General features: G+C 45.6%; 1 protein-coding gene and 1 pseudogene across 1 annotated transcript in view; one reads left to right on the forward strand and one right to left on the reverse strand.

Moving 5' to 3' along the window:
• Positions 1–11,741, reverse strand: part of HSPA4 (heat shock protein family A (Hsp70) member 4) — a 52,799-nt gene extending 41,058 nt beyond the window's left edge. Inside the window, exon 1 of the mRNA XM_032336729.1 lies at positions 11,359–11,741. Coding sequence (XP_032192620.1) covers positions 11,359–11,465 — 107 coding nt within the window. The 5' untranslated portion in view covers positions 11,466–11,741. The remainder of the gene's footprint in view (positions 1–11,358) is intronic.
• On the forward strand, positions 92–841 carry LOC116585709 (annotated as a pseudogene).
• Positions 11,742–13,061: the final 1,320 nt, after the last annotated feature.

The raw sequence follows: 13,061 nt of genomic DNA on the forward strand, positions 1-13,061 counted from the left end.
TGTTGCTTAATCTCTCTGAAATCCTATCCGCTCAACTCTAAAATGGGGAAAATTAGGGTATCAACCTTAGCAGCTGAGGAGAGGTGGGGAGATGGCTCCCTCTCCTATCAAACACAAAGATCACTCTGATGAGAAGTCCAAGGATCATGCTGAAGAGAAAGGGGCCCCCAAGAAATGGAATGAGAAGGATGGCGACAGGGATAAAACTCGCAAGAAAAAGAACTCCTGCAGGGGTGGCAGCAGCACCAGGTCCCAGTCCAACCCTATCTCTGGCACCAGCACAGGCTTGAGCAGTGGCTCAAGCTCCTCTTCTGGGTCCAACTGCTGAGGAAGTTCCAGCATGTCCTACAGCTCCAATTCCAGCAGCAACTCTAGCTCTCAACCAGTACCTCTGGGTACTGGCACGACAACAAAGGGCTTTCCCACTCCAAATCCAAACCACCCAAAAGAGATGAAAGGAAAGGAAAAAGTGGACTTATTCCCCTAAACCAGTCGAAGTGTACATCAGGAGGCTCACTAGGAATGTGAGCAGGGACCACATCAAGATTTTCCCCACCTCTGGGAAAATTAACAGGACTGACATACCTGTAAAAGGTTGTCTCCCTTCCCCCGCCCTATCTGTCTAAAAGCTATGCATATGTGGAATCAGAAGATACAGATGAGACCGAAAAGGTGCTTAAGGACAAGGATGGAGGACAAATCAATCAATGGCCAGGAGATCACTATCACCACTGTGCTGGCTCCCTGGCCTACACCGCAGCTGAGGCAATTCAGCACTCCAAGGAAAATGCTGCCACCACCCCTCACATGGCGCCAGTCATGCCCATGGATGAGAGATTGAGTTCCCAGAGGGGTAGCCCCACTGTGCACAGGGCAATGTCACTCCCCTGGCTGCTGCCACAGTAGCCACTCCAGCTCCAATTCCTCCCAATAAACAGAGCCATGGAAGCTCTGTGTCCTGTAACTTCTATTTCATCCACTTCAGTCTGGTCACTTTTCTGGTCAAAGGAGGATTTGGTAAGAAACAAATTCCTCACTCAGGAAAACTCTGAAGACAGTAACTGAGATATACTCTCTGAAAGCAAAGTTCCAGCTGCAGGAGTGTTACTGGTTTGGGGTTGAGCCTTGTAAAGATGCTCTCCAGTTTCTGGCTAGAAAGCTCCCACATTTTCAGCTTCTTAGAATCAATTTAGTGGCAAAGCCAGCAGGGACACAGGGTAGCAGTGTGGTCCCAGCCTGCAGGTACAGAGTCTAGTCTGGTGGCCTTGCTTGTTGGTCTGCAGAGTATCTAAGGAAAAGGAAAAAGTGTCTCGGGAAAATGCAGCTGCTGTTCCTGCTAGCCTGGCCCTGCTCTCCTGGCCCCATCCTCTAGGATTAAACACTCCATGTTAGTTACCAAAAATGTTCTATTTTTACATGTACTCATGCACACACCCCCACATCCCAGGTCTCCCTTTCTCTCTGTAATTGATGAGCAAGTTGAGAACCAGCTGTGCAGGGTCATCCCAGGCCCCTCTGTTCCACCTATTCTTCATGGGGGTCTTGCAGGTGACATTGGCAACATAAACACTGCTTTTCTGGCTTTCATTGTACAGTCAATACTACAAAATTTTTTTGAGTCTTATAAACTTCTAGCATTTTAGGTAGTGCGGTGTTTACACTTTGTTGTACAGTCTGAAAGGACTGTGTTGAATAAACCAAGGATATGAATGAAGACCAGGAAAAAAAAATAAAAATAAACAAAATAGGGGAAATTACAGCACCTACGTCATATACCACCTATAAAAATTAAATGTGTTGATCAACTTCTACTATATATACATATACTTTTTCAGAGCGAGTTTGGGGCAGAGGGAAAGGCAAAGAAAATCTTAAGCAGGCTCCATGCCCAGCACTGAGCCCAACACAGTAGTAAGAACTGCTCTGAACATCTTGAAGAGCTAAATAAAAGTTTGTCTCAGTTCAAATTATAGCTCACAGCCCTGAGATTGTGACCTGAGGTGAAATCAAGAGTTGAACACTTAACTGAGCCACCAAGGTGGCCTATGTTGATCCCCTTTTAAAGGGTTTATATGAGAGACTGGCACATCATAAATAATAAAATAAAATACTAGCCATTATTATTGCGCCACTGAAGCCCTGGTCTGAGTTTCATACAAAAATATACTAACTAGTTTGCCATGAAAGTTCTGCTTCACCTCCCCAAACTATCCATTAAAATCTAGTCCGCCATCATCAAAATCATCTACCCATGAGGAATAAAAGTCCTTTCAAAGAACAACTGAATGAGGGTAATATGTCAAATTACACAAATTGAAGGGTTTTTAAAAATAAAAGCTTTACGTAAGAAAACGTAATATTTAAATGTGAAAAAAGGCCAAAAGATGAAGTCAAATATTAGAGCCCATTTTAGAACCTAGACCAGTGCTTTCCAGTTAGTATAAGCTCTTTGCAGAAAATCAGAAAACAAAAAATATGACAAAGAAAAGAAACAGTATCTGTAATTCCACAACCCCCACCCCCACCATGGACGGCCACCATAAGCATTTAAGTAAATAGTCCTACGCTATTCTAATAAATATAATAAATCCTTAAAAAGGTAATAATAAGCTAAATACCCTCAATTCAGTTTGTGTCTCCTCAACATACAATCTGAGGGGTGCCTGCATGGCTCAGTCAGTAAGTGCCTGCCTTCAGCTCAGGTCATGATCCCGACGGAGGTCCTGGGATCGAGCTGGCATCTAGCTCCCTGCACAGTGGGAGGCCTGCTTCTCCCTCTCCCTCTCCCTCTCCCACTCCCCCTGCTGTGTTCCCTCTTTCACTGTACCTCTCCCTGTCAAATAAATAAATAAAATCTTTAAAAAAACAAAACAAAACAAAAAGAATATGATCAAAAAATCTTCAATGGCTGAATTACTCCACTAGGATTTTTACATGGAACAAGATAATAAAGAAACTTATCTACTACTCCCCACTCGCCAGCAACATTAAAAATGTGCACCTAGCCTGCATCCAAACTTTGGAGCAGGAAGCCTCTCTTTCAACCAAGCAGGTCAAGCTCCCACACCTTTCATACACCTTTCATATGTCTTATGTGCTTAGCAACCTAAGCTTGATTTTCCCAAATACTCAGAGAGAAGAACTATTATTTGTCCAATTTTATAAATGAAGATCTGATTCAAGCCAAGTTAATGCATCCAGAAAAATAACTGGTAAATATAAGCGTCCAAATTCAAAATCAGGACTACCGGACTCCAAATCCCACATATACCTATTTTTCTACTGCCTAGCAAACCAATTAGATTTATTCCTACTTCTATACCTTCACATAGACCATCCCAAATCTTTCATCCATGTATTTTAATCCTATGTGTTCAAGTCCCACCCCTGCCTTTCCTCATCACTCCCCTCCCCACGGACACTCCTCATCACTCTCCTCCACACTGACACTTTCAGTCTGTACTTAACAACCCATCCATGACTGTTCTTATTCTATTTACCACTGCTTTATATCACTCATATTTCCACCTAGAATGGTTCTATCTCTAGACAGCAGGAATCTTTTTACTTTCACTTCCTCTCTATGCCACACAATTCCAAGTCAATGCTGTTAAAAACAGACACTTGCTACCTGACTGGCATTACTTTCCCTCCACTCCCTAATACAGGTTGGTATTACAGGAAGCTAATTTAAATTAAGTTCAAGGGGCACCTGGGTGGCTCAGTGGGTTAAAGCCTCGCCTTCGACTCAGGTCATGATCCCAGGGTCCTGGGATCGAGCCCCACATCAGGCTCTCTGCTCAGCAGGGAGCCTGCTTCCCCTTCTCTCTCTGCCTGCCTCTCTGCCTACCTGATCTCTGTCAAATAAACAAACAAAATCTTTAACAAATAAATAAATAAAGTTAAAGACTCCCCTGTTGTAATCTGTAAGCCCCAGAAATAATCTTTTTAGGCCAGAGAATAACACTGTTCTCCCTTTCACGGGTAAGAGATACAATTGACCCAATATTTATGCACATTCTAATGGGATGTTATGAACAGCTACAATCAACACAGATCCTCAAAAGGCACAGCTTCACATTTGTAAGAAAAAAGAATACAGGATAGAATACATATACAGAATATGTGTTAATTGACCATTTACACTGTCAGTAAGGCTTCTGGTCAACAGCAGGATACCGGTGATTCAGTTTTTTGGAATCAAAAGTTTCTATACACAGGGACGCCTGGGTGGCTCAGTTGGTTAAGCAGCTGCCTTCGGCTCAGGTCATGATCCCGGCGTCCTGGGATCGAGTCCCACATCGGGCTCCTTGCTCCACGGGGAGCCTGCTTCTCCCTCTGATTCTGCCTGCCACTCTGTCTGCCTGTGCTCACTCTCTCTCTCTGACTAAATAAATAAAATCTTTAAAAAAAAAAAAAAAAGTTTCTATACACAGGTTTCCAACTGCACAGAGGTCAGCGTCTCAAACCCCACAATGATGTACAGGGTCAACTGTATATTCTCTGCCCTAGCAAATTCACGTCAAGCTCTATCCAACAGAAATAAAAATACTAACAAGTAAACCCAAGTATAAAAGACTGCTGTTCAATTAACAACCTGTAATTACAAAAGTTAGAAATAACCTGGGGGGTGGGGGGAGTTACAACCATAATAAAGAATATTACATTTAAGAAGATAGGTTCATATTTACTGACTCAGTCTGAAAGAAGTCATATTTATATGTAAAGAAAATTTACAAAATATAGTATGTTCCTTTTTGTTTAAACATACCCACCCACCACCGTATATAGTTGTAGAAGTCTGGAAAAAGGTACACAAGGATACACAACAAAGAGCAAAAATGAGATGGACAAGAAACTTCAGCACTTTAGTGTTTTTTACTGTTACAACAACTAAGTCAAGAAAAAAATGTTTTAATTTAGAAAATCTAATTAAGAACCTAATGACAAAGTTGCTGTCCATTATCATTTTACCTATTTTGCATTCTAGATTGTATTTAGCTCTTAAACGATTCTAAGGAACTACTTTCAGAACTTCTCCAATTAGACATATGAAAGAAAATGGTGTAAGCAATCCAAACTTTAGTCAATAAATCAACTTTCCAGGGCACCTGGGTGGCTCAGTGGGTTAAGCCTCTGCCTTCAGCTCAGGTCATGATCCCAGGGTCCTGGGATAGAGCCCCACATTGGGCTCTCTGCTAGGCAGGAAGCTTGCTTCCCCTCCTCTCTCTGCCTGCCACTCTGCCTACTTGTGATCTGTCTGTCAGATAAATTTTAAAAATCTTTTAAAAAAATAAAATAAATAAATCAACTTTCCTTTTCTTTGAATCCAAAAAACTCAAAACCTACTGCTGTACTTAGCTCTATACAGCATGTAAAAATATTTACTTCACAGGAATACTTTTCTTGCACAAGTTAGGTATCAGATGTTAATCTCCCAGTGGGTTAAAGCCTCTGCCTTCAGCTCAGGACAAGATCCCAGAGTCCTGGGATCAAGCCCCGCATCGGGCTCTCTGCTCAGTGGGAAGCCTGCCTCTCCCTCTCTCTGCCTGCCTCTCTGCCAACTTGTGATCTCTATCAAATAAATGGGTAAAATATTTTTCAAAAAATTGAAAATTAGGGGCGCCTGGGTGGCTCAGTGAGTTAAGCCGCTGCCTTCGGCTCAGGTCATGATCTTGGGGTCCTGGGATCAAGCCCCGCATCGGGCTCTCTGCTCAGCAAGGAGCCTGCTTCCTCCTCTCTCTCTGCCTGCCTCTCTGGCTGCTTGTGATCTCTGTCTGTCAAGTAAATAAATAAAATCTTAAAAAACAAAAAAATTGAAAATTAAAAATTAAATAAATAAAAGATGTTACTCTTCCAGTTAACCAGAAAGTACATACTTTAAGCTTCTGCTCTCTCAAAGGTAGCTAATAACAGACATTTTCAACCCCTCAAATTCCTAATATACTGGGGGGGTTTTTTGTTTTTTAAAGATTTTATTTATTTATTTGACAGAGATCACAAGTAGGCAGAGAAGCAGGCAGAAAGAGGAGGAAGCAGGCTCCCTGCTGAGCGGAGCGCCCAATGCAAGGCTCTGGGCTCCATCCCAGGACTCTGGGATCATGACCTGAGCCAAAGGCAGAGGCTTTAACCCACTGAGCCACCCAGGTGCCCCTCCTAATATACCGTTTTATCAGGAACTAAATCCATTAAAATAGTAATATAAACAATTCACACACAGAAATTATTTCGTAAGTAATTCTTCTTTTGGAAAGTAGGGCCCCATCCTTCAGTAATGTTTGGCACTCCATTATTAACACTTTCATTCCAAAGCTTTAAGGTTGTACCCCTTCAACTATAATAAACCCACTAAATATAAAAATAGGATTCTTATCTGATTCCAAAGCCTATGATCAAATTCATCAACATGGATGCTTCTACTCCAAAGTTTATCTCAGAACCGCCCACACTTCCCTCCCATGCTACTACACTAGTAGAGAACATTAACTCCCACATAGACTAAATACTGCCATAAGCTAAGCAACACCCTACTTCTTCTCTTCCCCTTCTCAGATAAACCCATTCTCCACAAAAAAAAGCCAATTATATTTTTAAAATTCAAACTTGATCAACTCCAATTGCACCTAAATAGAAATCCTTACCATAATTTACAAAGTCCTGCCTAATTCCTCTCCAATCCGCCTCACACCTTTCTTGCAAGTGGCTCAAGAGTAGTTATGTCAGTCAAGTGTGAATGCCTCAGGTCTTCCTCACTTGCTGTTCCTTCTGCTTTAATCAGCTCTTCCTTAGACCCACATACCACCTCCACGTAAATTTCTACTCATCCTCCAGGTCTTAACTTAAACAGCACTTCTTTAAGACCACCTTTCATCTCCATCATACATCCAATTTAAATTAGTCCCCCAGTCATCATATTCTGTACTTTCCCATCTGGACCTTTACCAGTTAGTAATTACATGTTTGTTTATCATCTGGCTTCTTCTCCAGAACCCATCCATGTACATGATGGCAGGATCTTGTTTATTTGTTCAGAGTACCTCCAGTGCTTAGCACAATGGCTAGCATTCTGGAGGCACTCAGTAGTTGCTAAAATAAAGGAAGCCGGGGTGGCTGGGGGGCTCAGTGAGTTAAGCCTCTGCCTTTGGTTCAGGTCATGATCTCAGGTCCTGGGATGGAGCCCCACATCTGGCTTTCTGCTCAGCGGGGGAGCCCGCTTCCCCCCCACCGCCTGCCTCTCTGCCTACTTGTGATTTCTCTGTCAAAATAAATAAAGAAGATCTTTAAAACTAATAAAATAAAATAATGCCTATTTTTGGTGAAAAGTAAGGGTCTCTTCTGGACAAGAGTCAACTGGATTCTCAAAAGCTAAATCCAAATACTGTTACAGGCACAATTTTAAATAAGGTACTTCCATCATAGCCGACCCCCCAGAAACAGAATCTCATTTCCACTATGACACTAAAGCAAACCCACATCATAGTCTCGGTGTACCTGAAATCAAAATCCACTATTCTGAGACTACTACAAAACTCAGCCTTTCCATTCCTATCTCCTACTTAGGGATTCCAAGAATGAAATTTAAGCTAATCAAAATCATAGTTCAAGAATTACTTCAATGTATCGTATACCTTTAAGTTCTTGGAAAATATAAAATAAGGGAAAACATAAAAAGAAAATCACTTCAATTATTTAAATGGTACTTTAAAAAAAAAGACTGGGGGGGCGCCTGGGTGGCTCAGTGGGTTAAGCCGCTGCCTTCGGCTCAGGTCATGATCTCAGGGTCCTGGGATGGAGTCCCACATCGGGCTCTCTGCTCAGCAGGGAGCCTGCTTCCTTCTCTCTCTCTCTCTGCCTGCCTCTCAGTGTACTAAGTAATTTCTCCCTGTCAAATAAATAAATAAAATCTTTAAAAAAAAAAAAAAAAGACTGGGGACGCCTGGGTGGCTCAGTGGGTTAAGCCCCTGCCTTCGGCTTGGGTCATGATCCCAGCGTCCTGGGATGGAGTCCCACATCGGGCTCCTTGCTTGGCAGGGAGCCTGCTTCTCCCTCTGCCTCTATTTGCCATTCTGTCCGCCTGTGCTCGCTCTCTCTCCCTCTCTCTCTGACAAATAAATAAATAAAATATTAAAAAAAAAAAGACTGTATTTATTATTTGACAGACAGAGATCACAAGCAGGCAGAGAGGGAAGCAGAGAGAGGGGGAAGCAGGCTCCCCACTGAGCAGAGAGCCCAATTCGGGGCTTGATCCCAGAACCCTGGGATCATGACCCGAGCCGAAGGCAGAGGCTTTAACCCACTGAGCCACCCAGGGGCCCCTAAATGGTAGTCTTACCACAATTTCATAATGTATCTAAGTCACCCATCACCTAATCACTGATGCAAATTTAATTCCAATTTGGAAAGATTCATTTTTTTTTATTGAATTCACAGTAAAACTAATGTAGCTGCTGTTTGTCTTAAAAAGAAAACTGAGGGGCGCCTGGGTGGCTCAGTGGGTTAAGCCGCTGCCTTTGGCTCAGGTCATGATCTCAAGGTCCTGGGATCGAGTCCCCACATCGGGCTCTCTGCTCAGCAGGGAGCCTGCTTCCTCCTCTCTCTCTGCCTGCCTCTCTGCCTACTTGTGATCTCTGTCTGTCAAATAAATAAATAAAATCTTTAAAAAAAAAAAAAACTGAACAGGGGTGCCTGGGTGGCTCAGTGGGTTAAAGCCTCTGCCTTCAGCTCGGATCATGATCTCAGGGTCCTGGGATCAAACCCCGCGTCAGGCTCTCTGCTCAGCGGGGAGCCTGCTTCCTCCTCTCTCTCTGCCTGCCTCTCTGCCTACCTGTGATCTCTGTCTGTCAAATAAATAAATAAAATCTTTTAAAAAAAATTAATGCTCAAAAACAACCTTCAATGCTTAAAAAAACTCACTATACTATACCTTCTCTCGAATCATAAATTAGAATATAAAACCCACTATTAAAAACTATAAATATGGGCACCTGGGTGGCTCAGTTCGTGAATCAACTGCCTTTGGCTCAGGTAATGATCCTGGAGTCCCAGGATCGAGTCCCCCATAGGGCTCCCAGCTCCACGGGGAGTCAGCTTCTCCCTCTGACCTTCTCCCCTCTCATGCACGCTCCCTCAAATAAATCTTTAAAAAAAAAGAGGGGGGGCCTGGGTGGCTCAGTGGGTTAAAGCCTCTGCCTTCGGCTCGGGTCATAATCTCAGAGTCCTGAGATCAAGCCCCACATCGGGCTCTCTGCTCAGCAGGGGCCTGCTTCCCCCAATCCTCTCTACCTCCCTCTCTGCCTACTTGTGATCTCTGTCACATAAATAAATAAAAATCTTAAAAAAAAAAAAACACTATAAATACGGGGTGCCTGGGTGGCTCAGTCACTAAGCATCTACCTTCAGCTCAAGTCATGATCCCAGGGTCCTGGGATCCAGCCTGCATTGGGCTCCCTGTTCAGCGGGAAGCCTGCTTCTCCCTCTCCCACTCCCCCGCCTGTATTCCCTCTCTCGCTGTCTCTCTCAAATAAATAAAATCTGTAAAGAAAGTAAAATAAAATAAATTATAAATGTGGGGAAACTGGTATGTAACAGCTAATGGGTACAGAATTTTTTTTTTAAAGATTTATTTATTTATTTGACAAACAGAAATCACAAGGAGGCATAGACGCAGGCAGAGAGAGGAAGCAGGCTCCCTGCTGAGCAGAGAGCCCGATGCGAGGCTCGATCCCAGGACTCTGGGATCATGACCTGAGCCGAAGGCAGAGGCTTTAACCCACTGAGCCACCCAGGTGTCCCTGGGTACAGGATTTCTTTAGGTCTAAGTTTTTAAATTGATTGTGGGACATAGTTGCAGTTTTGTGACTACACTGAAAACAAACTGTACGCTTTAAATGGGTTGACTGTACATTATGTGAATTCTCTCTCAATAAAACTACAAACTAATTGACGGGTGCCTGGGTGGCTCAAAGGGTTAAAGCCTCTGCCTTCGGCTCAGGTCATGAGCCCAGGGTCCTGGGATGGAGCCAGCCCAGTGGGCTCTCTGCTCAGGGGAGAGCCTGCTTCCCCCCTCTCTCTACCTGCCTCTCTGCCTACTTGTGATCTCTGGCAAATAAATAAAATCTTAAAAAAAAAAAAAAAAAACTATAAACTAATTGAGAAGGGAACATCATACCACGTTTTAGTATGGGAGATGAATTTTCAGGGAAGTACCTGGTCCAGGTCTAAATAAGGGGCAGAAATTTTACAAGTGGAAGGAAAATGTTTTGAGTCTCTGAGCAGCAAGTTCACTGGAGGGAGCAATCTAGTTTAGCTACCCAAGTGAGGGAAGGGTGACCAAAGTTATGGGGGGGGGGGGAATGGGCCTTTGAACAGAAGCCTTTGGAAAGGCCACGTGGCAAATAAGAGAACCCAGAAAATAAGCTTCTTAAAAGATTTTTCCCCAAAAGAGGATAATGGATTGAAAAGTACCTCTACAGTCAAAAAGCATACTCTACCCAAGGAGAGACCTGAGTTGAGTCATGATTTTTTAGAGCTGTGTCTACACTGGTCCCTTAACTTACTATAGGTTCTAGAAGTAAAAGTGAGCCCCTGAGTCATTCATTAACAATTGCGGCCAACACCCTGGTTGGAATGTATTAACTGTGAAAGTGGAACGCTGTAGGTGTGCACGTGCAGAGAATGAAAGAGAATGACACAACATAGCTCAACATACTGAAACGATGTGAAAAACCAACGTGAGCGCAAAAGCATCAGGACGACACTGACTTTATTAAGTACTTTTCTGGTAGCTAGCTGTGCCTTCCAGGCGGAATACGAACCTCTCTCCGGTGCTACGGCTCCCTCTCTTCCGGGTGCTGCCCCGCCCCCACTCACGTGGGATTCTGGCCGCTCCATCTTCAGGCCGCCAGCAAAGGCCAGAACCCGTTTAATTCAACTAACTTAATTCGCGCCTACTGTGTGCAAAGGTCCGAACTCTGTCGTAGGCTGAAAAAGCGGCAGTACGCCCTGGCCCTGGACTCTGCCCTCTAAAACAAGAACTCGGCACACTATATATCCCAGGCCTGCCTTCCCTCCAGCTCCTACCCCTGCCCTCTGCTGGTACGAGTACCAGCTCAGAGCCCTCACTCAACCCGCAGGCCACCGAGTAAAGGCCTTGCCGCTGGTGCAGACCCTCACGGGGAGTCGCAGCCACTAGTGACCTGACACCCAGCAGGGGGTTCCCACCCACTGGGCCCTTGCTCCAAACAGAGGTGACTCCCCGGCTCGTGTTCCCCAAACCGCGAGGTTCGGAAACCAGAGCAAGGGCTACATCCCCACCCCCACCCCCACCCCGTGCACGCGGCCTGACTGGCCCACACTCACGGCGTGCAGCGGTCGCTGTACTCATTAGCGATCGTCTCGATGCCGCCGGCGCGGGCCACAGCGACGTAGCAGCTCTGGAAGCCCAGGTCTATGCCCACCACCGACATGGCGCCGGCTACAGTCCGGGCTCGAGCCCAGGTCCGGCCGGCGAAACAGGACACGGACCCCGGCGGAGCTGGCGCGCGGAGTGAGGGCCGCGTGGGCCGGAGGGCCGGGGCTAGCGGAGGACGTGAGGTAGTCCTCGCGGGCGCCTAAGTCCCTGGGAAGGGAGCGGCAGCGGAGAGCGCTGCTCAGGCCGGCTCCGGCTCAGCGGCCGCAGAGGGGGCGCCGGGAGCGGGGGCGGAGAAGATCTCGAAAGATCTCGTCGCGACGAGACTAAAGCACTAGCGCGAGAACTGAGAAGGAAAGGAATGTTCTCGCGAGACCTCGGCTCAGTCGCTTTTCCTTCTGAGGTTCCGCCCCCAATTACGACAAGCGTACGTCACGTTCTGGCAGGAGAAGCTCGGAAGAGGCTCAGCGGTTGAAAGATGGTTGGGAGGTCGAGTGAGCCTGCGCATGGAGCCCGCCGCAGCGACTCCCCACGGCGGCAAAAAGCAGTGAGGCGCCTCCCCTCACAGAAGAAAGTGGGAAAGCCGGGTTGAGGCAAAATACTGAAGAGGCGCCATTGGCCTACTTCCGCCGTTTCTCTTTATCAAAGAAACTTCCGGTGATAGGAACACTTGCGCCCCCATTTGTGTTGCGCTCCTAAAATGGCAGCGCAAGCTAGTATTCAAAGACCAGAGCGCCCTCCCCTCTGGACCCTACGGGGTAGGTCCGCCGGTGGACGACAAGGCCGCCCTTGAAATGTGGTCTAGAGGAGGGCCTTAGGTAGGGGCTCTGTCGAAGTCCAGGACAGCGCCCTCTCCAGCGGAGGGCAGGAATCCTCTCGGTCCCACCGCCGAGGTTTTTTTTCACTCAGCTCTGCCTCACCTTTCTCTAAGACGTTTGCGTCCTTAGAGCCGACGGAGGGGCCAACAATACTTAAACCTTGAAATCCCCAGCACGTTCCAAGCACCCGTCCTGGGGTGAATGCAAGGGATACAGATGGATGACAGGCTTCCTAGGTCGGCCCAGACCGGCCAGTGACAGGATTACTCGAGGCTAAAGAATCGTGAACTTTAGGGCCCCTCACGAGTGTTCCAGGAGCAAACAGGAAGCCTACTTGCCTTTGGAAAGCAACTCCTATATAATAAGAATTTCTGATAAAGAGGTTGGAGAGGTTTCAGTGGGGGAATCTGGATCTCCCAAGTCTCCAGTAATTTGCTGTGATTTTTTTTTTCTACATATTTATTTTGTGATTTTTTTAAGGGTATAGATGTATATGCTTCAATCCCTCAAAACCTGAATCCCACTGGTCACGAGGATAGCTAAAAAAACTAAAAGGAATCCCAGTACAAGGTGGCAAGTGTTATGCACAAAATGGGAGTTAAAGATCTCTATCTTAAGGCTAGAACAATTGGAACATTTAATGAATCAGCCAAGAAGAAAGTGCATTTTCTCAACTGCATTAACTGCCCCACAGCGCCCCACCTCACCCCCCACACACACCTCAGTCTCCTGGAGAAATGCCCAAAGGCCAGATTGTTTGCCTTTACACTTCCAAATTACCACACATTATTTAATGTTTTGGCTAAGCCAGTGGTACTTCGTCTTCAAAACCGAGT

Source organism: Mustela erminea, chromosome 3, assembly GCF_009829155.1.
Source record: "Mustela erminea isolate mMusErm1 chromosome 3, mMusErm1.Pri, whole genome shotgun sequence".
Classification (NCBI taxonomy): domain Eukaryota; kingdom Metazoa; phylum Chordata; class Mammalia; order Carnivora; family Mustelidae; genus Mustela; species Mustela erminea.